The sequence below is a fragment of the Physeter macrocephalus genome, chromosome 13, assembly GCF_002837175.3.
Source record: "Physeter macrocephalus isolate SW-GA chromosome 13, ASM283717v5, whole genome shotgun sequence".
NCBI lineage: Eukaryota > Metazoa > Chordata > Mammalia > Artiodactyla > Physeteridae > Physeter > Physeter macrocephalus.
The window spans coordinates 23,376,963-23,401,365 of record NC_041226.1 but is presented as its reverse complement, the minus strand read 5'-3'; the positions used below and the strand labels follow the sequence as shown (position 1 = coordinate 23,401,365).

Below are 24,403 nucleotides of genomic sequence, written 5' to 3'. Positions count from 1 at the left end.
TGACATCTTTGTCTGGTTTTGGTATCAGGGTGATGGTGGCCTCGTAGAATGAGTTTGGGAATGTTCCTCCCTCTGCTATATTTTGGAAGAGTTTGAGAAGGATAGGTGTTAGCTGTTCCCTAAATGTTTGATAGAATTTGCCTGTGAAGCCATCTGGTCCTGGGCTTTAGTTTGTTTGAAGATTTTTAATCACAGTTTCAATTTCAGTGCTTGTGATTGGTCTGCTTATATTGTCTCTTTTTTCCTGGTTCAGTCTCGGAAGGTTGTGCTTTTCTAAGAATTTGTCCATTTCTTCCACGTTGTCTGTTATATTGGCATATAATTGCTTGTAGTAAGCTCTCATAATCCTTTCTATTTCTGCAGTGTCAGTTGTTACCTCTCCATTTTGATTTCTAATTCTGTTGATTTGAGTCTTCTCCCTTTTTATCTTGGTGAGTCTGGCTAATGGTTTATCAATTTTGTTTATCTTCTCAAAAACCAGCTTTTAGCTTTATTGATCTTTGCTATCATTTTCTTCATTTGTTTTACCTTTATTTCTGATCTGATCTTTATAATTTCTTTCCTTCTGCTAGATTTGGGGTATTTTTGTTCTTCTTTTCTAGTTGCTTTAGGTGTAAGGTTAGATCGTTTATTTGAGATGTTTCTTGTTTCTTGAGGTAGGATTGTATTGCTCTAAATATCCCTCTTAGAACTGCTTTTGCTACATCCCATAGGTTTTGGGCCATAGTGTTTTCATTATCATTTGTTTCTAGGTATATTTTGATTTCCTCTTTGATTTCTTCAGTGTTTTCTTGGTTATTTAGTAGTGTATTGTTTAGCCTCCGTGTGTTTGTGTATTTTACGTTTTTTTCCCTGTAATTGATTTCTAATATCATAGCATTGTGGTCAGAATAGATGCTTGATGTGATTTCAATTTTCTTAAATTTACCGAGGCTTGATTTGTGACCCAAGATATGATCTATCCTGGAGAATGTTCTGTGCGCACTTGAGAAGAAAGTAGCACATAATAATCATTCAATAAATGTCAATGATTCTCCTTCCAACCCCCCTTACACAGGTAGCTTTACTAGTTTCCCTACCTTCCTGGCCCCATAATCATTACTGTTAGTCTAAAAAATTCAGTAAAATGCGTTTGGCAACTGTGTTGCTTCAGGTCACTACGTAACAACTCAAGTCTATATCCTTTCCAGAGATGATTGTCCTCATCTCCAGTTTGACACCTGTCCCTTCTCCCTCTCTGAGCTTTTCCCTCGTCTTACTTGAGGTCACATGAAGCCCCACAGCTGGGCAGGTGACACAGAGCTGCTCTGGTCCTCCGACTTTCTAGACAGAAGAAACATGGTCCACCTAGTTGCTTCAAGGCATCTAGTCTTCTTTCTGATATCGAGTCTTTCCCAGCCATTTTGCTCTCCAGGTACCCCCAGCACATATAAGGAGAAAATCTTTTGAGCAATTCAGTTAGCAATTCAATCAACCAGAAGACATGAATCCATAGGAAAATGAGGGAGTGATTTCCTCACAGACAGTTGTTTTTAATAAACCAATGTCTACTGCTAAGCAACCTTAATGATTCCTCTTCCACAAGTACAGCTAAATAGAATACTTTATTATTACCGTGGATTAAGTTGATGCTCTCATGAGTCAGAGGAAGGTACTAGAGAAAGTTTTACTCAGGCTGCAGATGAGTGTAAAACGCTTCCTAAGAAGCAAATTAGGAGCAGCGTGCCTGGGCTGTGTTATTTAAGGCACATAGTTATTTTACTCACACACGCTTACTTGGGGAGTTAGCTGTAAAGAGCTGGATTGTTCATTCACAGCTGAGTGGATGGAGTCATGGTGTGGGAGACAGTCTCCCTGGTTCTCTCAAGAAGACTAATAATTAAAGTTGCGGTTAGATCTTCCACCAGACTAAGGGAGGTCCTGTGGAACTCCCTGGACATGAAGAGAGCCTTTGAGGCAGATTAGATGTTGCAACTGTCAAATCCCACAGCACAAGCATTATGCCAAGGGTAAGAGGTGAACTGCAAGCCAGCCAATAAGAGCAGCAGGAGAATGGTACCATTTCCAACTGCTCTCGTCTCCTGACCCTGTTTGCAGAGGTAGGGCATTGGCGAAGCCAGCTGCACAGCTCCTTTTGCAAAATTTAACACACTGGGTGGCTACCCCTCCCACTGTCCAAAGCATGGAAAAATCCTTTGGTGTAATTTCCTCAGCCTCTAAATATATATGTCCTTTAATACCTAAATGTGGCTATTTCCACAAAGCCAATCAGTTAAGGTAAAGAGCAACATTTGGAAGGAGGAACGTTTGGAGTGGAGAAGGGGGATTTCCCAGAAAATTCAGTATCTTCTTTATAACTTCTTCATCATCATCTTTTTTGATACTGCAAAGAGTCAAACTAAATTTTCCTTTTGCCTCCAGTTAAATGAAACTATTAAGCTGCTGAAGGTGACACTGCAGGCAGTGTGCAGATAACTACAAGAAGTGTGAAGAACTACTGCTTTGACTAATTTTTTTGTGTCCATCTTTGACCCTTTGCTCCCTCTTTCTTGTTCCTAATCTCTAAAAACTTGACCAAGACCTGAGGCTTCTCACACCAAATCTCCCTGTGTCTCTTCCTACTGCTGTGTCTCCTTCCAGGTCACTGTTTCCTCATACTTGGACCATGGAATAGCCTCTCAAGTAGAGGTGAGAAAAATTGAGAGGCTTGAAGAGAGAACTGCCTCAGGAACTCCACCGTACTCTCCTTCCTGCTGGAGGGAGAAAACAAAAACAAAAACAAACATGGCACAAACTGGGTCATATAATTCTGAGTTAGTGTCAGAGTCATTGCAGGAAGCCATTTAACTTCACTTTGCTTTGAGGTTTCCATCTATAAAAGCAAAGCATATGACTTGCTCCCTACTCATTACCCAGGACTGTACTGGGAAGATTTATGAACAAACGTTTGGAAAGCTCCTGAAGGAGGGAAGAAATCTGATCACTGAGTGTGTTCATCGTGAGGAAAGATCATTTGAAACTAGTAAGCCAACAGCAGACTACTGGAAAGGAAAAGATGGAAACAGCCACCACCTGGGAAAATGAAAGAACTCACCTCCAATCTGATGAAAACTGTGTGCAGTGAGGACCAGCGTCCCTTGCAGTGGACGCCAAGGGAAGCTGCAAGAAGCAGTGGAGATGAGAAAAGAATCAAAGCAGGCACCAGGATCCAGGAGTTGACAAGCTATCTTGGGAAACCAAGCACACTATTGGGGAAAGCCAAAAATCCAAGATCCTCGCACATAATCCCTGCTTTGGAGATGTTGTATATCTTGTTGGTTACATAAGTATATATCGTTTTGAATATTCATCAAACTCTACACCTAATGTACAGTATATGTAAATTTTATCTTACTTTAAAAATCTATCTAAGCCCATTCAAATCAATGAGTTCCCTGCTGTGCCCGCAAGCAGCTATACTCCAATTACCAATTTTTATAACAACAGTTCTCATAATTATATTCAACAAGATGAATGTATGCAAATATGGATATTCATGTATATCATAATAGATACAGTTAGATTAAAACTGACTTTGTCATTCTCTAGTAACTGTTATTTCTGCACATTTATAACACACTGCTAATCATTCAGATGCCAAATGCCTTTGGAATTACCAAAAATAAAATTAGATTGTGTGCAGCAGACTTCTAGTGTTAAATATGTTTTACTGATTTCTAATTCATTAAAAATTGGTAAAGCATGTGTGGAAATGTGAAAAGTCTATTTATCAGAATATTGGTTTGCCCAAATGATACTGTACTCTTACAAAACCTAATAATAGAGTTTACCATATGTATGATTTAGACTTTGGGGAAAAAATAGGTAACAACAGTTATAACTGAATTCATGAATTAGCTGTTGTTTGGTTTGCAGTTCTAACACAAAAGATAAATATTGCTTAACCCAGACTAGTGACTTACTGAGAATAATCAGTGTCTGAAAGGAGCCTGAAGCTGGGTTCTTGCTAAAGAAATATCACACTTTTGTAAATCACACATACTTGTGAAATTCAAGTTTGTGTATTTTCTTTCTAATAGAAACTTCAGATAAACAAAAAAAGAACTTATTTGAGAATAGGCAATAAATATAAGCCAATCAATTAATTTGCCGCCATTTCTTGTCAATATCAGCACAGGCTTGATCTTTAAAGGCAGTGAGGTGCAATCACCACGTCATCTTCCTCATCATCATTACAGCATGGGTCCTCTGAGACTCTGAGATCTGCATGCAGGAAATTTATCCAGGACTGCCCTAGGGCATAACACCTGTAGGATAGCAGAAGAAAGGACTAGAAGGAAAAGTTGAGCCCCACTGCAATGGCGACAAATATCTAAGCTGATCTCAGGAGAGACTCTGAAGATGAAAGGGGACTCTATTGAGGACCCTTCTGGGGCAAAGGGGGCCAGAACTTGTACTCTCACATCAACCCATCATTGAATATGGGACGCCCCAGAAAAGGGACATGACCTTGAGCAAGAGAGCTTCCTTTGGCTTACGGAGCTATTGGCAGCCAGAAAAAATGAATGTCTCAGATCTGGGGGGGAATCTGGTGTTGTATCACAACATCTACTACAATCTTCATGTTATAAGTCTTTACTAAATGGCTGGCCATGTGCTAAGCTTTTTACACACATTTTCTAATTCTCACTATAGTCCTGTGAGGGAGATAAATTATCACCCCTTTTTACAGTGGGGGAAACCAAGGCTTAGGAAAGCTAAGTAACTTGCCCCAAGATCACCCACCAACTTCTTAGCAGTACAACCTGTGTTCAAACACAGGCTACATGTCTCCAAAGTACTTGCACTTGACCAAAACCCTGGATGTAGAGTCAGGAGGCCAGGATCCCCTCAGTGACAAGCTGTGTAGGCTTTACCAAATGCAGCTCTGAATCTCTTCTTAAACCTGCAGAGGGTAGACATCTTTCTGAAACGTTCAGGGACCCTATAAGGCACCAGAAAGTGGGGAGCAAGGGGCAGATTGGTCAGGGCTCGTGGTGTCCAACCATCTATTTGGAGGTATCTACAGGGGACGGTGAACTTGAGTGCCATTAAGGCCAGTTTCAGTATCCAAGGAGCTTTTGGGCATTAGTGGTGCCTGCAGTCAGAGGGGTGGGAGGGCTGTAGTTCTGGGTTGTCCATTCACCTAGAAGCAGGGCTCTAGGAAGTGGACAGGGGACAGGGAATTCAGCAACAGCGGAAAGATGTTACATGTCTCAGCTGACAGGCGCTGTTGGACTCCAGTCCGGCTGGACCAGTAATCCTTCATCATGGCTTCCAAGACCATGAAGATGTTTACTTGCAGACATACTTCTCCCTCCACATCCATCTTTTTCTCCCACCTCCTGCTGTGCCCCCAGTTACAATGAGTTGCTTTCTTTTTCTACAGCATGTACTATGTGCCTTCTCAGCTTCAGGCTTCTGCCTGGAAGACCATTCTCCCTGGTTCCCTTTCTTTACCTGGCTAACTCCTACTCATCCCCCATGTGTCTACCAGGACTCTTCCAGGAAGCCTTCCTTGACCTCCCAAGACTGAGTAGGTGACCCTCCTGTGTTCTCCCAGAGCAGCCTGTGTTGGGAGGATTATATAATGACCAGCACATAACAGCACTCTGCAAACAGTGGCCATTATTATTCTTCTTCCTTGATGGCACCTATCATTCTGAATTGGAGACTGTGCATGCTTTGCCTGGGCCTAGGCCTTTACTCTGTCTCTACCATCTGCCACATTGCAGAGCATACAATAAATGCCTGATAAATATTTGTTGAAACAATAAAAACCTCAGTTACACAACTGGGTAAACATGGACAGGACAACATGGGGGAGGGGGAAGGGAGGGAGGTGGCTAGAGCTCTCTTGCAATCTCCCAGAGACTGGCCCGCAAAGCCAGTGCCAGTCGCTGCCAGGAAGTAGGTCTGAGCTTCCATCTACATTGGCTGTTGTGCTCAGGGTTGTGTAAGCAACGGGGAGGAATTCCTTTCTGGCTTCAGAGCCTGTAACTGAGAGGGCAGACAGGGATGGTCACGTGGGCAGGACCACTGTTCACAATGTGATTCCACCTTTTTTTTTAAGAGACAGTGCAGCATATGGAATATACATGGAATCTTGGGTCAGACACACCTGCATTCAAATCCCGATTCCTTACCTATGGCTATGAGGTAGCTTTGGGTAAGGGCAGAATCTTTGGGGCAAGACTTCCTGGATTTGAATTCTAGCTCCTCCACTTCCTCACTGTGTGACATTAGACATGTTACATCACCTCTCTGTGCCTTGGTTTTCCTCATCTGTAAAATGGAAATAATAATTTCTCCTTCACAGGGTTATTATGAGGATTGAATGAGTTCATAATTGTAAAATTCTTAGAACAGGGCTTGGCATATAGTAAGTACAATGTAAAGGTTTACCTGATCGTTCTGAGCCTCAATTTTCTCATCAGAAAGAAATGGATATATGTAGAACACTTGGTTCAGTGCCTGACATATGGCATACTCCCAGTAATTATTATTATTATTATTATTTCTATTACTATCACTTCCTTTGTAAGTGGAAGATACTTTCTTAGGGTGAGCTAAATTGAATAATAGAAGCTTTCTTCCGGTGGATACTATTGGTCTCTACTGATGATTGAGCTATTTCTGTGTGGTTCTGATCCAGCGTCTTCCCCTGTGCCTTGTCTTCTTTCCCTAATGCTCTGAAAACCTTCCTCATAGACCCAAACACTCAAATGCATACCTACTTCTCTGATAAATGAGCAAAGGAGGGGTGTATTAATTTTCTTGGGCTGCCATACAAGGTACCACAAACTTGGTGGCCTAACACAACAGAAATTTATTCTCTCACAGCTCTGGAATCAGAAGTCTGAAACCAAGGTATTGGCAGGGCCACCTCCCTCTGAAAGCTCTGGTGGAGAATTCCTTGCCTCTTCCAGCTTCAGTGGCTCCAGGCATTCCTTGGCTTGTGGTGGCATCACTCCAATCTCTATATTTGTCTTCACATGGCCTTCTCCCTCTCTGCATCTCTGTCAAAATCTTCCTCTGCCTGTCTCTATTAATGACACCTGTCACTGGATTTAGGGTTCACCCTAAATTCTGGAAGACCTCATCTTGAGATCCTTAACTTAATTATATCTGCAAAGACAATTTTTCCAAATAGGCTCACATTCACATGAGTTGGGAGGTGAACATATCTTTTGGGGCCACCTATTCAACCCACTAGAGGAATAAAAGGGCCCTAACTGGTTCCAAATAGAATCCATCCCTTTACCTCGTTTGAACCTACATATATTTCCTTTTCCCTTTTCCTTTCCCCTGCACACCTGTTCCAGTCTCGTCCATACTTCTTTTGTGGGATGTTCACAGCCAGAGGGGCAAGTAAGACATCCTGACCGACTAATCTGCTGCTTCCTAGCTCCACTCTGGTCCACGTCTGTACCTGCTTCCTACCTCAGGATTCGCTGTCAGCCCGTTGTATACTTGAGCCCATGAAAGCTTATTCTGGTTGGCCCACTCAGTTGCCTTGCACATAGCCGGGAGAGTTGGATGTCACCCTGGGACCTTGCAGTACCAGCTTGCCCCACCTGGCTCTTCACCAGGGTTGCCTTAGTCACACATCAGATTTCATAGATGAGGCCAAAGCAAGAGACCCTGGTGAGCTGGAACAAGTAGGGGCAGTGGATCTGGGTCAGAGCAGGAATTATGTTTGCACTTGGACCAGGCAGATAGGCTCAGAGAAGGAATCTGGGTCAAAAGCTTGGCAGACTAGTAGGAAACATGAAGCCTGATACACAAATTAAATTGGAGACTAGCTCTTCATCTGCACAGACCAGTTCTTGGTTCTCCAAAGTCTGAGTGAGGTGGGTCTGTGACATGTGGCATATCATATGTTGTAAGGACCAACTAAATTTAATGTGTATTCATCGAGCATTTGCTATCATGCCAGGATCTAGGGATACAGAGTTAGAACATAGCAGGCGACGCATACACATAAAAAACTAATGGCATAAAATGTGATAACTCTGTGCAAGTGTTATAAGAGGTCCAGGTCTGCCTTGGGTTAGGGAACGGGTCGTGATGGGGGCACAGAGGAGGTAATATTTGAGTGGACTCTTAAAGAATTCAGTAAGGAGAGTGTGAAAGGACAGCCCAGAAAGTATACTATCCAGCTGACCAAGTGGGTGCCTCTTCCTCTCCTCCTGCTTTGTGTTGATCTCATCCAAAGCCTAGACCTTGCATAAAAAGAACCATTTTTTGCACAAGATCTATTTCTGATCGGCAATCTAAAGACAGATATCAAACGTGTTCTACAAATGGGTTGTGGCCCAGAGAAACAACCAACCAGAAGGGCCTCCAGTTGTGAGGAACTGGTTTGGTGGGTACTGGCTGGATAGCAGAGGCCCCACCTCCACACCTACTACTATCCATGCAGTGGGAAACTTTAGTGTATCAGCGTGTTTCAGTGATACATCACTATTGAGATTATCACGTGGCCTGTTTGGATGTCCTTCTTATGAAATATTTTTCTATTTATTTTACATATAGAATATGTTGTCTCTCAAACCCCAAGAAGGCATTTCTGATTGCAGTCTCTGATAAAAGGGAAGGAAGCTATTGCTCATTACTCCCTGTCCCATATTTTTTCAGAATTTAATGCATATCTCTTTGAACTTTCTTGGAGGTCTCTTGTAACCCAACATCTTTATAATTAAGTGATATTTTAAAATTAGGAAATGGGGCATCTTCATGGAATATTAATTTTATCTAATTATTATTAAGTCACGTTTAAGTAACCTAATTGGGTACATAGGTTTAAATGTTTCCCAATATTAAAACAAACATGGATATATTATTCAGCATTTTAAACATATATATATGTTATATATGTATATGTCATATATATCAGCATTGAATATAAAATTCAAATAAATTTTAGAATCTAAAAGTTGACCTCAAAATAATGAGAGAAGCCAGACATATGAATCCATTTATGTGACATTCTGAAAAAGGCAAGATTATAGGGATAAAATTCATCTCAGTGCTTGCCAGGAGCTGGGAGTGGAAGAAGGAAATTGCAGAGGAACACAAGGAAATTTGGAGATGATGAAAAATGTTCTATATCTTGATTGTGATGGTGGTTACATGACTGCGTATACTTGTAAAAATTTAATTAGCTATACAATTTAAAAGGGTGAATTTTACTTTATGTAAATTGTATCTCAATAAACCTGACTTTTTAGAAAAAAATCAGGTTACTCCAGGCTCCCTTTTCAGGCTAATTCACTCCTGCATCTACTCTTTCTTACTTGCTTTTGGGAATACCCGGATAGAAGAGTTTGAGAATTACCCATTTAACATCTCTTCTCTTTAAAAGAAGGAGTTTTGAGTATGATTCTGAGTAAGATGGATCCCAAGATCTTGAACAATTTAAACATGAACAAGCATTTCAGGAGTAGGAGGTATAGGGCAACTTCAAATGTATATAAAATACCAACATACCTACACACAATGTTTTAGAGATATGTAATCATTTATCTCAGTCTTCCTAAACCTCCTTACTTGTGAAATGTTCACTTGCTGCTCTATATCAATAAGGCAAGTCTATCAGTTTCTTGTAGTGCAAAGTACCACAGATTAGGTGGCTAAAACAAGGGAAATTTATTTTCTCACAGTTCTGGATGCTAGAAGTCTGAGACCAAGGTGTCAGTGGAATTGGCTCCTTTGGAGGCCTCTCGTCTTGGCTTGTAGAGGACCGTCTTCTCTTCCTTGTGTCTTCACATTGTTTTCCTTCTCTGTGTGTCTGTGTCCTAATCTCCTCTTCTTATAACGACACCAGTCATATTGGGTTAGGGCCCACCCTAATGACCTCATTTTAACGTGATTAACTCTTTAAAGACCCTATCTCCAAATACGGTCACCTTCTCAGGGGTTAGGAACGCAATATATGACTCTGGGGGAACATAATTCAGTCCAGAACAGCATGCTTCTCATTCCTTACCTCTCCAGCCATATGACGTCTCCCGAGATGTACCCTCCCCCTTTATTTTTTTTCACTTTGGTTTCCTCACTGCTCTGTCAACATTTGCAAAAGGTGGCAGGAAACCCAAACACTCTGACACCCTAAGGTGCTCTAACACTGGATGCAGGCCCAGATGGAAAAGTGTGCCATTTAATGTGTTTGTTTTTGTTTGGGTATATTCCTACAAATCCTTTCCTCAAAAGGTTTTGTGGAGCAACTTTGAACTCTCAAACTACATCCGGAATGCATCAGACATGTCGAACAGAAACTTAAGTACTTCCTACAGTGCATATAGCCTTGAACTTGTTGCCAGCACACATATAAATGGCGAGAAATGCTTGAATAGCAAATCTGCAGTAAGGCAACAATAGTGCAGTTGTGTTTTTTTTGTTTTTGTTTGCGGTACGCGGGCTTTTCACTGTTGTGGCCTCTCCCGTTGCGGAGCACAGGCTCCGGACGCGCAGGCTCAGCGGCCATGGCTCACGGGCCCAGCCGCTCCGCGGCACGTGGGATCTTCCCGGACTGGGGCACGAACCCGCGTCCCCTGCATCGGCAGGCGGACTCTCAACCACTGTGCCACCAGGGAAGCCCAATAGTGCAGTTTTTAACCCCAGCTTCTGCTGCTAGTGTGGGTAATTAATGGTCAGAAAAAAGTCAGATCCAAAAGTAGTTAATCTCTGAGCAGTACAATCATTTCAAGCTGAAGAGACTCCTCTTCTACTGAAAGGCAGGGAGACTTGTTGAACTTCTGACAGAAGGACCCTCAGTGCTGGCTCTGCTTCCTCTACCACAAGACGCTATTCCCAGGCAACTCTTGGAGAAATGGGAGCAAGTCCAGTGGTCTTTGCATGGTCTCATGGCGCAGCAAATGGAAACGTAAGTAGCTCAGACTCTCTGTATAAAAGCAGTTGATGCAAACTCTGTACCCTTAGGTTCAACTTTTATGCAAATAAAATACTGACAACTCTTTACAATTAATACTGGACTAAGAAGTGATGAGCCCGCAAGGTTCTGTGTGATGCATGGATAAAGATCAGTGAATGACACAAGATCAGGAAGATAAAACGTGAAGGGGACCTATAGATAAGAAAAAAGGCAGAAACAATTCAGGTTATAACATCATACTTCATAAGGGAGGAAACTGAGTGATAATCATGTATTGGCTGCCCTTTATTGAGTGGCTCTTATTGTGCAAGGCCTGTGCTAGGTGCTCTGCATGGACCCAGGCCTAGAACAGCACTGCCTTTGCCTCTTAAGATCCCTCGTTTGCAGATGAAGATAGTGAAGCTCTGTAACATGCGGTAAATTAGAACCCAAGCACCAAGTTTCCCCTGATGCTCGAGCCCCTGATGCTGCTATCCATTGTAACAGCCACTTACTCATTAGTAGTTCATCATACTGAGTGAACAGAATATGGAACGTACTTTTTTCCTAAGTGTGGTTTCAATTCTCAAGTGATTGTTTCAATTCTCTGCATAAAGTTCAAAGAAGCCATATACCAGTAGATTCTGCTAAGAGGGTGTTGCTTCAAACAGGGGAACGCAATTGATTTTTGCATTCAAGGCTCTGATGTGCAGAGGGGGCCAACGTTATTAAAGAGAGTAGCTCATTTATTTGAAGGGGTGAAGTTTGTCCCTTTCTGCTCAATTCGCAGCAGTTGGGAAGGTGTGGTCCCTCCACGGATGAGGTTGCTGTCCAGTGGAAGACAGGACAGGCTGGACAAGAACTGCACAGATACACTGGATTACAATATCCGCGGAGTGATGAGGAGGTGGCCGTAATGCTTGGTGCAAGGTTGATAGGAGTGACTGCGAAGCATCCAGAAGGGAAGACACCTGATGAAGTAAAGTGAGTAGAAGAGAAAAAGGAGCACTGGGTGATGGCAGTAGTGGCGGTTTTAAGTGCTGTTTGGCCCAGACTCTTAACAGAGCACCTAAGCATGGATGGCGAGAGCTAGGAAGGCTTTAGGCCCGGGGTTGGAGTCTGAAACTTCCAGCTACATCTGCCCTGACTCTGGTGCCTTGGCTTTTGAGTTTCCACAGGCTGTGACTCAAACCTGGTGTTTTCTTGGGTGGGGAAGGGATAGAACAAATGACTAGGTCAGCAGGGAGAAAAGGGAGGGTGACTGGCAACCATTATCCCTGCAACCCTGGAGAAGGGGGTCCTGCCTGCCTGGCCTGACTTCTGCTGTGGCTGTCACAGTGCCCCTGACTCGCCCAGGCTAGAAGCCCAAGAACCAACATTGACACCTCCGACTCCCTCAGGCATCATATCTGGTCTCCAGCACGGAGGGATTTTACCCCCAGACCATTTTTAGAACCCATTCCCTTGCTCCATCCCTTGCTTTGGGCCAGGCCCTCATCCTCCTAAACTGGTCTTCCTGCCTCTAGTCTACTCACTGGAATCCATTCTCTGTGCTCCCACTTGTGTGATCTTTCCGAGAAAGAAAGCAATCCGATCATATGCTCCTGTTTCCTTTTGCCAGAGTTGTGGTTCTCAGCTGGAGGTGCCTCTGAACTCCACAGACCCAGGAGCAAATTTCCACATGTATGACACACGGCACAGGTTGTTAATGATGAACAAACGCTACCTCTCCACATAGTCTACCCTCCCCTGTAGCTAGATTGGGGCATGTGACTAGTTTCGTCCAATGATTTGTGAGCAAAAGTGACAAGGTCACTTCCAGGCTGAGATAGGGTGCCTCGTCCGTGCTCTCTCTTCCCCTGATGCAGGGACCTTGGAAGATAATGTTCTCAGTGGCTTTACTGCAACATGATGGGGGGCTACTGTATAGTGTAGACATAACTTTTATATGCACTGGACCTGACTTGAACAAGAATAAACCTTCATGTCTTAAACCACTGGGATTTGGGGGTCTTTGTCTAAGGCAGCAGTTAATGTTCTATATCCTTTCTCCGCAATTTAATAACGTGCCTTATCTCATGCTTATCCATTGCAAGTTATGGACGTTGGATGACTCTTTTGAAATGGGAAACAAATTACTTCTTAATAATCGCAGGATTGAGGGAGGTTAAAAAGAAATCTATAAAGACACGATCCACTGGAAAGAAAGTATAGAAAGTGAGTCCTTAAGAGTGAATATTGGGGACAGCTGGCCTACAGAATAAAGCCCAAACATGAAGCTCATGTCAAAGCAGAGAAGACATGAAAGTCTTTGTAGTTTTGTTGGCAATGGCTTCTTGTTGCCCTGTGTTGTGATCAGCTTGGACTTCACTATTCCACAACTGCACGTTGCCCTTCCATGTGACCTTGCCCTTGCAAACACTAATCTGTCATCTTCAGCCTTTACAACTCCGCCTCATCCTTCAGGACCCAACTGAAATGTCACCTTCTGCACTGAGCTCCCAGCTCCCTCAACCGTGACCTCAGTCACAGCATCTCTTTCATGATATTGGGGTTTTACCTATGCATGTCTTCCTCTTCACTAAAACACGAACTTCTCCTGCACAAGTCGTGGTTCATTTTCATCTCTGTGTCCCTGAACCCCTAGAATAGTGCCTGGCACACAAGAGGTGTTCACCAACTGCTTTGGGGTACCCTTCTAGACACTTCAGGTGGGTTGGCCACATGTGGCAATGAATAAACTACATTGTTTTATTAAACTTCATAGATACTACGTTTTTTACGAATTGAAGGTTTGTGGCCACCCTGCATGGAGCAAGTCCATTGGTGCCGTTTTCCAATAGCACTCACTTCGTTTCTGTGTGTCACATTTTGGTAATTCTCACAATACTTAAATTAATTTTTTAAGTAATAATAATGAAAAATTAATTAATTTTTCATTATTATTACATTTGTTATGGAGATCTGTGGTTGGTGATCTCTGATGTTACTAGTACGTCTCACTGAAGTCTCAGATGATGGTTAGCGTTTTTTTAGCAATGAAGTAAATTTATTTAAATTATTATTTTAATTTAAGGTATGTACATTGTTTTATAGACATACTGTTCTTGCACACTTAACAGACTACAGTATAGCATAGACATAACTTTTTTTTTTTAATTTGCTTCCTCTACCTTTGTACATGCAGTTTATTAAGAATGTCTACCTCATTCGTGGGAAGCATTTTTTTTTTTTTTTTTTTTTTTTTTTTGCGGTACGCGGGCCTCTCACTGCTGTGGCCTCTTCCGTTGCGGAGCACAGGCTCCGGATGCGCAGGCTCAGCGGCCATGGCTCACGGCCCAGCCGCTCCACGGCATGTGGGATCCTCCCGGACCGGGGCACGAACCCGCGTCCCCTGCATCGGCAGGCGGCCTCTCAACCACTGTGCCACCAGGAAAGCCCAGACATAACTTTTATATGCACTGGGAAACCAAAAAATTCACGTGACTTGCTTTCTCACGATATTTGCCTTATTGCAGTCGTCTGGTTATCTCTGAGGTCTGCCTGTAGTGAAATTGTCTAGACCTTCACTTGTAAAATAATTCTATAGTTAAGAGTAATCAGTGCCTCAGCACCAAGTTCTTGACACATGTTCAAGGACTATAAGCCCTAAATTATATATGCTAGTGTGTAAACTGCCAATCAAACACCACCTTCCACAATGGAGGGACAAACATAATGAAACCTGAGTTTGGTAGAACCTAACAAAACTGCTCATGTTACTTCTTCATCTCTCCTTAACATGGAAAACTGTCACCTTTTCTCTATGTTCTATGCACATTTCAGCTCCTGCCCTCAGTCAGGAGAACAGTTTCTTAAACAAATTAGGAGATTTGATAGCCTGACCTAAGGTTGTCTAACGCAGACCCAGGTACCACCAGTCCCCTCACCTGCAGCCACGGCAGACAATCTCAAGGACCACAAGGTCCCAACCATGAGTCTGGAGCCCACCTCACAACCCCACACCATCCCGAGAGCTTCCGCTAGTCAGTTGGAGCTGGCACTTGAAATGAATGATTCATATTCTAGGTTTTAGTTGTAAAAAGTCAGGACCCCAATGCATAAACTGTCCTAAATCTTGTGTCTATCTCTGGGTCATTTATTTCTGGATGAAAGACAGTTGCCTGTCTTGCAGGATTTGTGTTCTTTATCTCTCTCTTTCTTTTTTTTGTCTCTAAACATACAAGGCAGAATACAAAATTCAACCATTATTTCTCAGTGAACTGAACATTAAACTACTATAAATTTTCAAGGCCTCCATGATCTGGTATCTCTCCCTCTCTCTTTTCCTGTTAAACAAAGCCAGGCTGTGTATGGCGTGGTCCCCTTAAACTGTTTCCTCAATCTATAGGATTGTGCAAGATGCAACGTTTTGGTGAGTCACTAGGTGGCATCTACGGGAGGCACTTGGTGAAGTCTCCCCGAAAGTGCTTTTTTAGGGCACTCCACCGTTCTCCATGTTGGCTGCCATTGTCTGGTGGGCGTGTTGGAGTTAATCCGTTGCCATCTGTCTTTATTTTGCTAACTTACTCAGTCGGATGCCACACAGTTGAGCTCTGCAAAGGTCGGCTCTCCAGTACAGCAATTACCAAGTCTTTCTAAACAATATCACCACACAGCATTCTTCCTGCCTTGAAGCATTCAGGCTCATTTTGCCTTGCTTTGCTTGTAGGGCTCTTCATCTTCAAAGATTAAGAAAAACTGGTCTGAACTCAAAGCCACAACAAGGCATGGCTCCTCTTTCCAAACTGAGAACATGCCAATCGACCTGTTCCTATTACATAAAAACCCCAGGCAACACAGCAGAGGACGTGGGCTGTGTCCGTACAGCCCACATCGGCACCACCACATCCTCCAGGATGCAGGTACTCAGTGCATTTTGTGGTTGTTGATGATGTTATTTTCATATTTGAGGGGCTGGTAGGAGGGGTGAGGAGTGAAGCAGAAAGAAAGAAGGAAGGAGAAGGGAGGGGAGAGTGAGCTGATATTTGAATGGCATTCTTCCATTGCTATTCCAAAAGAAGGATGAATTAATCATTTCAATGACCTAGAAGTGGTATTTGTCCTTCCGTTGCTTGTTTATTCATTCATTCATTCATTCATAATGTATCGAAGACCTACTGTCTGTGTCAGGCACTATACTAGGTGCTCCAGATATAGACGGGATCAACTCACCAAGAGTCACTGCCCTGTTGGGGCTTACAATTTGTAGGGAGACAGACATTCATCAAGTAAACACAAGAGCGAGTGAGACAGTCGAGGTGTTGTACATGCACTTAATAGTGGCCCTCACCTAGACTGGGGTCAGGGTCATCTCTGAGACAGATGAAGATGAAGAGGGTTTTAAAATATCATTCTTCTTTCTATGCTCCCAGGTCCTAAGTGCTCTGCTTAGCAATTAACACATGCTAGATTAGTATGTGGTGACCATATGGCGAGTTTTTACTGGGCATGGAGAGAGGAAGGTCCAGCAGAATGAGAGCCACAGTGAGAACGCAACCCATTCCCTGATGAAGAGGCAAGAGCTTCTCTTACACAAGCAGAGATTTCAGCTCTCCCTGTTCTGTTTACCAACCCCTGGATATGGCTCGTTTCTCCTTACAAATTACTTCCTCCGTAACCATTTGCTTTCGCCCTATTTCTCCACCAAAATTATATTAAAATCTTCTTCCATCTTCTATCTTTATTGAAGTCCATTTTGTTCAAAGTTTTAAAGTCCTGATCAAGCAAAAGTGAATTAAACATTAACCTGGTAGTTTACCCTGCTATCTTAGGGTAGTTCTTCAGAGTTGATTCACACTCCGAGTTTTAAAAAATATAAAGCAAAGAAGAGGCAAGGAAAAAGGAAATCTCCTACCATGTTTATTTGTCTTCTCCATTGTATTACTGTACTTTCAGGAGAAAGTACTATTTTATTCCACTCTACAGGGTTTCACCTATAAAGAAAGCAAAGGGAGCCCATATCCTGATGCACTGGCATACGAATCAAGCAAAGGCAGGCCTGCTAATCTGTAGTTTTTAGGAACTGCAAGTTCCCTGAGTTTTGTTATAGGTGCTGGAATAGATGGACCTTTGTTGGAGTTTAATGTGGCCTCCCTGCTTACCAGTGCATTTGTGAATGACCCAGTCTAAAAGGACTTTATCTTGACAACCATACTTGTTTGTCATTAAATATTTGAGGTCTGAGTCCTTTAAGGTCATCTCTGGGAGAACTGCACCAACAGGTAGTTCGTAGACCAGTCCCAGCTGCAGCAATAACACAGGAAGACTTTGTTTTGCTTTTGTCTTGGTTTTACCAAAGACTAAGCAAAGGAGAGCGAGCAATTTGGTAAAACCAAGGTTTTACCAAATTCTTCCTGGATGCTGACTCCAGGTCGGGAGGCAGTGCCCTGCACGATGGCGGGGTTCTCCTGCATGGACACCGACCGTAACCATGGGAAAGTTCGGGTGGGTGGGGCTGTCCTGGGAGAGTGGCTTGGTCTGTGGGGCGGCCATGAGTACAGCCACGTGCCTTTCTGCTCCCACCTCACTGGGGTCTGCATACCCCGTGGACCTGGTGGGGTGGTGGGTGCAGAGGGCGATGGGGACTCCAGGGGAAGAAGAAACATTTCTGGAGCTGTGGGCAGACATTGGAGAGCCAGCCCTTTACAGTGGCCACAGCAGTTACCATGGAAAACTCTGAGGAGGTTGCTGAAGCCCACTGGAAGCAGCCCTGGCCATGTTCTTCCTTTATTGACCTCAAATTACAGGCCACATAAGCGAGTACTCATCCTTAAGACTTTCCCTTCTTCAGCTTATGTGACATGAACCCTGTTGTTTTTGCTCCTTTTACCCTGAGTGACCTCTGTTGGCCTCCTTTGTAGACACTTGTTTTACTCTCTCCATTTACTCATTAACCATGGTCATAAAAGCCTTGGTTAGAACTCCTGCCTTCTTTCTCCTCTCTTTTCTGAGACGTTCCTCCATTTTCTTGGTTTGAGCTACAAGTTGTCTAGAGAAGATACAGTTGGGATTCAGCAAAGGCAGAGAGAAAGCTAGCGTGTGTTGATATGTTGAGTTTTGCTATGACCTCGAAGGCCCTGGTGCCAGGCATATATGGTGCCTCAGTCCATCCTACAGTAACCCTGCAAGGGAGATGTGTCATTACCCTTTGTTCTTTTGTACATTTGTTCCTTTTTTCTGAAGATCTTTTTCTTCCTCCCTCCCCTCATCTTCCAAATTTCTACTCATTTGCAAAGCCCAGTTCAATTACCATTTCCTCTGCGGCATCTCTCTTAACTCCCCAGGCCCCTTTAATCTCTTTGTCTGAATTCCATGGCCCTAACATCATCCTTCTGTTAGATCAATTACCACATTACATGCACAGCACAGTTTTCAAACTTCCCTACTCCCCAAAGTTGTCTTTGGGGTGCTAGAGAACAAGACGGGGTCCTATCTGGCTCGATATCCTAATATCACGATACCTACCACATAGGCAGGCGCTTAAGGAATATTCATTTATCGTCTGCTAGCTAGCCTTTGTTAGCTCCGGGCATCATCTCAAGCAACCCTCACAATAACCCTATGAGGTAGGTCATTATCCCCGCTTCACAGATGAGGGGAGTGATGTTTAGTGAAGTTGAGTAAATTGCTAAGATCCACGCAGGCAGAATCGGGACATGAACCAATGGGAACTGAAGCCAGGGTCCACACTCTGCCACGCAGTCACTCCCTGGCTGTGGTGACACCTGCAGCTGTCGCTTGACGGTGAAGAGAGAGGAGCGCTCAGCAAGGACACTGGCACAACCCAATGCTGAATAAAGCATGCATGAGTTTATTGGACATGAATTAATGGACAACGGAGCAAATGAATGAGTCCATGCCTATCAGTCTTTCATATGGTCCAGCCTAATTCCTGCTCCTCCAACCTCCCCCGTTGCTCTGCCCTTTCTTCCCATAAATGAGCCTTCCTCTCCTCCCTGCCCGGTTTCATGCTGACTGCCTACAACACCTTCTTGGTGAGTCCCTCAGACCACAGCCTCCTTCCTCCTCTGCCCCGACCCCAGCCACTCTACACACAACTTCTGAAAATTAATTCCCAAGCCTTGTTCTTGGGTTCACACTCAAGGATTGATTTCAGCTTCTGACCCACTGTTAAGTAAAACCGAGGTCCTCGAGGCTGACTATAAGACTCATTTCCCTTCATGTATCCATCATTTCAAAAATTAAATTTTATTTTATTGAAGTATAGTCGATTTACAACATAGCCATCATTTTAAACCAAGCAATTTCGTTTACTGCCCCTGGTCCACAATGTGCCTGCTTCGCTTCCAGATCTTTGCCCGAGCCATACTTCTGGGAATACAGAGATTAAAGCTTCAGTCTCTGAAGTTCACAGATTAGTGGAAAGACGGCTGAAAGAGCAATTACAAGGCACTATAATTGTGGGAGGCCGTTCAGAGGAAAGCCCGGTTGCTATGGAAGCACATAGGACGTCCTCCCGCCACATCTGCAGTAATCTTATCTCTCAGCTCCCTCACCAGCTCCACTCACCTCTCCCAGGGCGCTTCCTATGCCTGCCCTTTCACTTGGTCCCTCCAGGTCCTCCTCCTCTCAGTTGCAATCAGATTGTTCTACTTTTATCTGTACTTTTATTTTTAAAGATTGTTTTCATGTGGGCCATTTTTAAGTCTTTACTGAATTTGTTACAATATTGCTTCTGTTTTATTGGCCGTGAGGCATGTGGCATCTTAGCTCCCCGACCGAGGATCAAACCCGCACCCCCTGCATTGGAAGGCAAAGTCTTAACCACTGGACCGCCAGGGGGGTCCCTATCTGTACTTTTTGATTCATTCATCTGCAATATATATATATATATATTTCTTTGAACTTTGCCTCCTCAACTGATGAACTATAATGAGAGAGGTGAGGATAAAAGAAGGCAAGCCACAGGAAGGGTGGCTGCCTTCTCAAGGAGAACATCTCCCAGAAGAACAATGGAAGTGAAAGGCTTGGATGACTTTTGCTGCACTCACCCCAGCGTCTCCTTTGGTGGTAGGGGGTGCGCCCTGAAGTGAAAGGGTCAAGATGTAACTCAACCCTGATCTACTAGACTTCCAACAACCTTTTGGGGACCCCCTAAAATGGCAGCTCACAGATGACAGGCTGCTGTTTCCATACAGCTGAACTGATCGTGGAGGATATAAGATACGCCCTTGGAACTCTCAGAGAGGCTTGAGGGGTGAGGACTGAAAGAAACCCCAAGGCCCCACGGGGGACACAGCTGAGCAAACAAAATGTGATCCTAGAGGTTGACAGCCTCATTTGTGTCTAAGGCTAATGAACCTGGGGGACATTCACACATACTCCAGTCTTGGCTCTGTAATGATTTACCAATCGACTAAGGGGAAACAGGCTCTCCATGAGACGCTCCCAGGAAAAAGAGAACAGCCAGCAAGGCTCAGCCTGGCCTGGCTGGTGCCACAAGCTTCCCCACCATCCTGCCAGGAAAACTCTGGCATTCCAGCATCTGGATCTGAAACACTTGGTTGACATGAAAACATGTCAACAACATCTACGGGAGTTCCCTGGTGGTCCAGTGGTTAGGACTCCGTGCTTGCCCTGTGGGGGGCACAGGTTCGATCCCTGGTCGGGGCCCTAAGATCCCGCAAGCTGCGCGGCGTGGCCAAAAAAAAAGAAATCTATGTTTCAGCTTTCTCGCTCTCAGGTCTGGCGTGTTCCTCTCTGGCTCCAAGCCCCTTTGCCTCCAGCCTTCCAAAATCACATTTCTCCACTTCAGTCACCTGTCCTTTGAACCAGCCAGTCATTGGGTTGAGGAAGTCTCTGCTTCCCTCACAGTCCTGAGGAGTGGGTGCTGGGAGTTGGGCTGCGATGGCCACCTTGCCCGGCTCTGCCATCCTAGGGGCTCAAGGCCATCAGGCTTGGGAGCCTGGCGAAGCTCCCTTGCCACAGGGGATTTCATTTTATGTCAGCAGTTTCACTGGCTGCGGGGGTGGCAGAGAGAAGAGAACCACGGAAAGAAAAGAACACACCACAAATCACTGAACTCAACAAAGCTTTGAAGTAAAGATGCAGAGATTTGGCAAAAATCCAGAAATCTAAATACTGGGCTGTGCTTATGAAGTTTGCTTATGCGTAGACTTAAGCAAACAGATCCCCCATCTCCTTGACAACCAGAACACAAGCATGTTTTACCTGCATTATCTACTCTCTTTGACGAAGCCAGGGCATAATTAATGGAGAAAAAAACCCCAAAAGCATAGGTGCTGGGTAAAAGAGTTCATGTCTCTCAGACAATGTTTATCTCTCATTCCTCTCTGGCTGAGAGTTCACCTACACAAACTTATTAACATCTCACCTGTCGAATTGATCAGCCATGCCTTCTACTTGCTGGTGGAAAGCTAATATACCTTCGCCTGTCCCTATCAGTCAACATTATTTAGGCGACGGATAAGAAAATTTGCTTGAAAGCTTGTTCTGGAAAGTTCTATTTATAGAGACACACCTAGGTGGCCACAGACACTATCTATAAATAGCCTCCTTTGTGTGGGAGGGGTAGGGCCATGTTGTCACCATCCTGAACAAAGAGGAGAGGACTTCCTCCTCCTTGGAAGGACGGACCCCACACACATGTTTGCTCTCTTGGTAGACAAGACAAGCCATGTCAGTTCCAGGGTGTTTGATGTGAACCGAACCCAGGGATTTGCCTAATAAATTGGACCATCTCAAGGGTATGGGTGGCAACAGCCTCTAAATGCTTCAGGGTTCCAGGGGCACAGTCTCACGCGAGAAGCAGCAACCAAGATAAAGCAGTCAGCCCTGGAAAGATGATATCTCAGCCCTCGAGTCTGGAATGCTCATTTCCCCATGACTGTCCTCACCACCACAGTCCCAAGGCCAGCGGGGAGGATGGTCAGAGCAGCAGGACAATGTCCTGGCTTCCTCCTGATTGCACATGTCAACCTAACCACAGAACAGTTGCCAAACCCAACTCTGATGGGAAAAGCCATTATTTTCCGAGAGTCGACAAGTACCCAGTTCTCATTCCAGTTCAGCCTCGGGGAATCACTTAGCATCAGTGGGGGAAAGGAGAGAAGCCTGACGTAATGAGATAGAATGAGCCAAGGAGGAGATCTACCAATTATCAAATTCAGCATCCTAATGGGAAGGTCACTCAGTGTGGGAAAAAATAGGATCCATCAGGGACGAGTTCCCAGGTGGCCCTCTCAGAAAAGTGTTCTGCTGGCTTATGCCGAGAAGCAGGAAGGGACAATGGAGGGGCTGGCTGTGTGGCCTGCCTCCAGCCCCGCTGGGGTGGCTTCAAGTGCCGTGCAGGTGGATTCGCTGATGGATGTTTCTTGGAACCAGTAGCAGATTTATGGAAACTGATTACACAATCATAGCTGGCCTGGACAGAGCTCTTGTGCAATTACCAGAACCCTGCACTACTAATCCTAATTCACATAACAAACATTTTCCACCTTCTTAATGAGAAGAGCTAATGTTTATTGAAAAGCAAGCGTTGTTCTGAACTCTTCATATCTATTACCTTAATCTGCACAGACCCCTACAAAGTGGGAGCCATTGTCACCATTTCCATTTTACAGAAGAGGAAACTGAGGCATAGTGAGCTTAAATAACTTACCCAAATTCTCTCAACGTATGCAAGTGGCAGGATTTGAACATAGGAAGCTTTATTCCAAATAAACGTATCTGCTTCCTACATTACTTTTGCACAAAGCACTACACAAGGCATCTGAAAGAGGCTCACAGAAATGGCATGGTCCCTACCTTGAAGGAGTTTATGGTCTGGGGGAGAGAGACAATGACATTGCCTTCTGACTTAAGCAAACTTGGCGATTTGGAAAACATCAGTTTCTTTTGGTAACTATTGGTAACCTCTTACGGTTAGAAGCACATGAGGAATTATAAATCCCTTCTCCCACAACCTCAGAAATGTTGGACTGAACCCCATCAGACAAACAAGCATGCATTGGCAAGCAAGCGCAAAAACAGGCATTCAAACTCACTCAGTGGTTTAGGAGAAGCCCCACTATGGCCCTGGCAGTCGAGGGAGCATCGTGCATGAAAGGCTGGCACTGGGGCAGACACAGTGATGTTCTTAGGAGAGCACTGGGCAGTTCTGGTTCAGATCAGGCAACAGGGTCCCCCGTGAAGGAGACGACGGAGGACCAAGTGGCTGATGTCAGGCCTACATCTGCCAGTTTCTTATGTCTTGTTCATAAAAGGGCGGGGGACGAGTGGGGCCTGTACAATATTCCTAACCAACCACCAGTGTTGACACTATTCATTGTACCAAAGAAAAGATTTCACTAAAGATACAGTGAGTGCTAGATAACCAACCCCTCTGCAAATGCTGACTCATGATCAGGCATGTCATGTGCTGGTTAACCATCCCAGAATGTTGCTTCCTGATTTCACAGATTATGTCCAGTGACCTCTGTGTCCAAAACCAGCATCCATTGAGTCATTTTGATCTAAGTCAGTATCTCTCAAATGGTACTGTGCTGTTCAAAAATAAAATAACCAAGAGAACATCCCACAATACAGGAAACATTGTAAGGACTTGAACGTAAGGCAAAGCTCTTATATCAAAGAGTGATTTGAACTAACAGCCATAAAAGGGGAAATCGACAGTAACACAATCATAGTAGGGGACTTTAACACCCCACTTTCACCAATGGACAGATCATCCAAAATGAAAATAAATAAGGAAACACAAGCTTTAAATGATACATTACACAAGATGGACTTAATTGATATTTATAGGACATTCCATCCAAAAACAACAGAATACACATTTTTCTCAAGTGCTCATGGAACATTCTCCAGGATAGATCATATATTGGGTCACAAATCTAGCCTTGGCAAATTTAAGAAAATTGAAATCATATCAAGTATCTTTTCTGACCACAACGCTATGAGACTAGATATCAATTACAGGAAAAGATCTGTAAAAAATACAAACACATGGAGGCTAAACAATAAACTACTTAATAACGAAGTGATCACTGAAGAAATCAAAGAGGAAATCAAAAAATACTTAGAAACAAATGACAATGGAGACACGACGACCCAAAACCTATGGGATGCAGCAAAAGCAGTTCTAAGAGGGAAGTTTATAGCAATACAATCCTACCTTAAGAAACAGGAAACATCTCGTATAAACAACCTAACTTTGCACCTAAAGCAACTAGAGAAAGAAGAACAAAAAAACCCCAAATTTAGCAGAAGGAAAGAAATCATAAAGATCAGATCAGAAATAAATGAAAAAGAAATGAAGGAAACAATAGCAAAGATCAATAAAACTAAAAGCTGGTTCTTTGAGAAGATAAATAAAATTGATAAACCATTAGCCAGACTCATCAAGAATAAAAGGGAGAAGACTCAAATCAATAGAATTAGAAATGAAAAAGGAGACGTAACAAC

General features: G+C 43.8%; 1 protein-coding gene across 5 annotated transcripts in view; it reads left to right on the top strand.

Moving 5' to 3' along the window:
• Nucleotides 1-8,930: 8,930 nt before the first annotated feature.
• The window catches only part of LOC114487490 (uncharacterized), a 48,345-nt gene continuing 32,872 nt past the window's right edge, over nt 8,931-24,403 (top strand). For 3 of the 5 annotated variants that reach the window (XM_028497740.2, XM_028497739.2, XM_055089544.1), the window contains exons 1-2: nt 8,931-10,927; nt 11,706-11,899. In XM_028497740.2, coding sequence (XP_028353541.1) covers nt 10,874-10,927; nt 11,706-11,899 — 248 coding nt within the window. In that variant the 5' untranslated portion in view covers nt 8,931-10,873. Of the gene's footprint in view, nt 10,928-11,705; nt 11,900-15,626; nt 15,820-16,329; nt 16,594-24,403 lie in introns of those variants that run through there. The other 2 variants (XM_028497741.2, XM_028497742.2) reach the window with 2 other exon arrangements.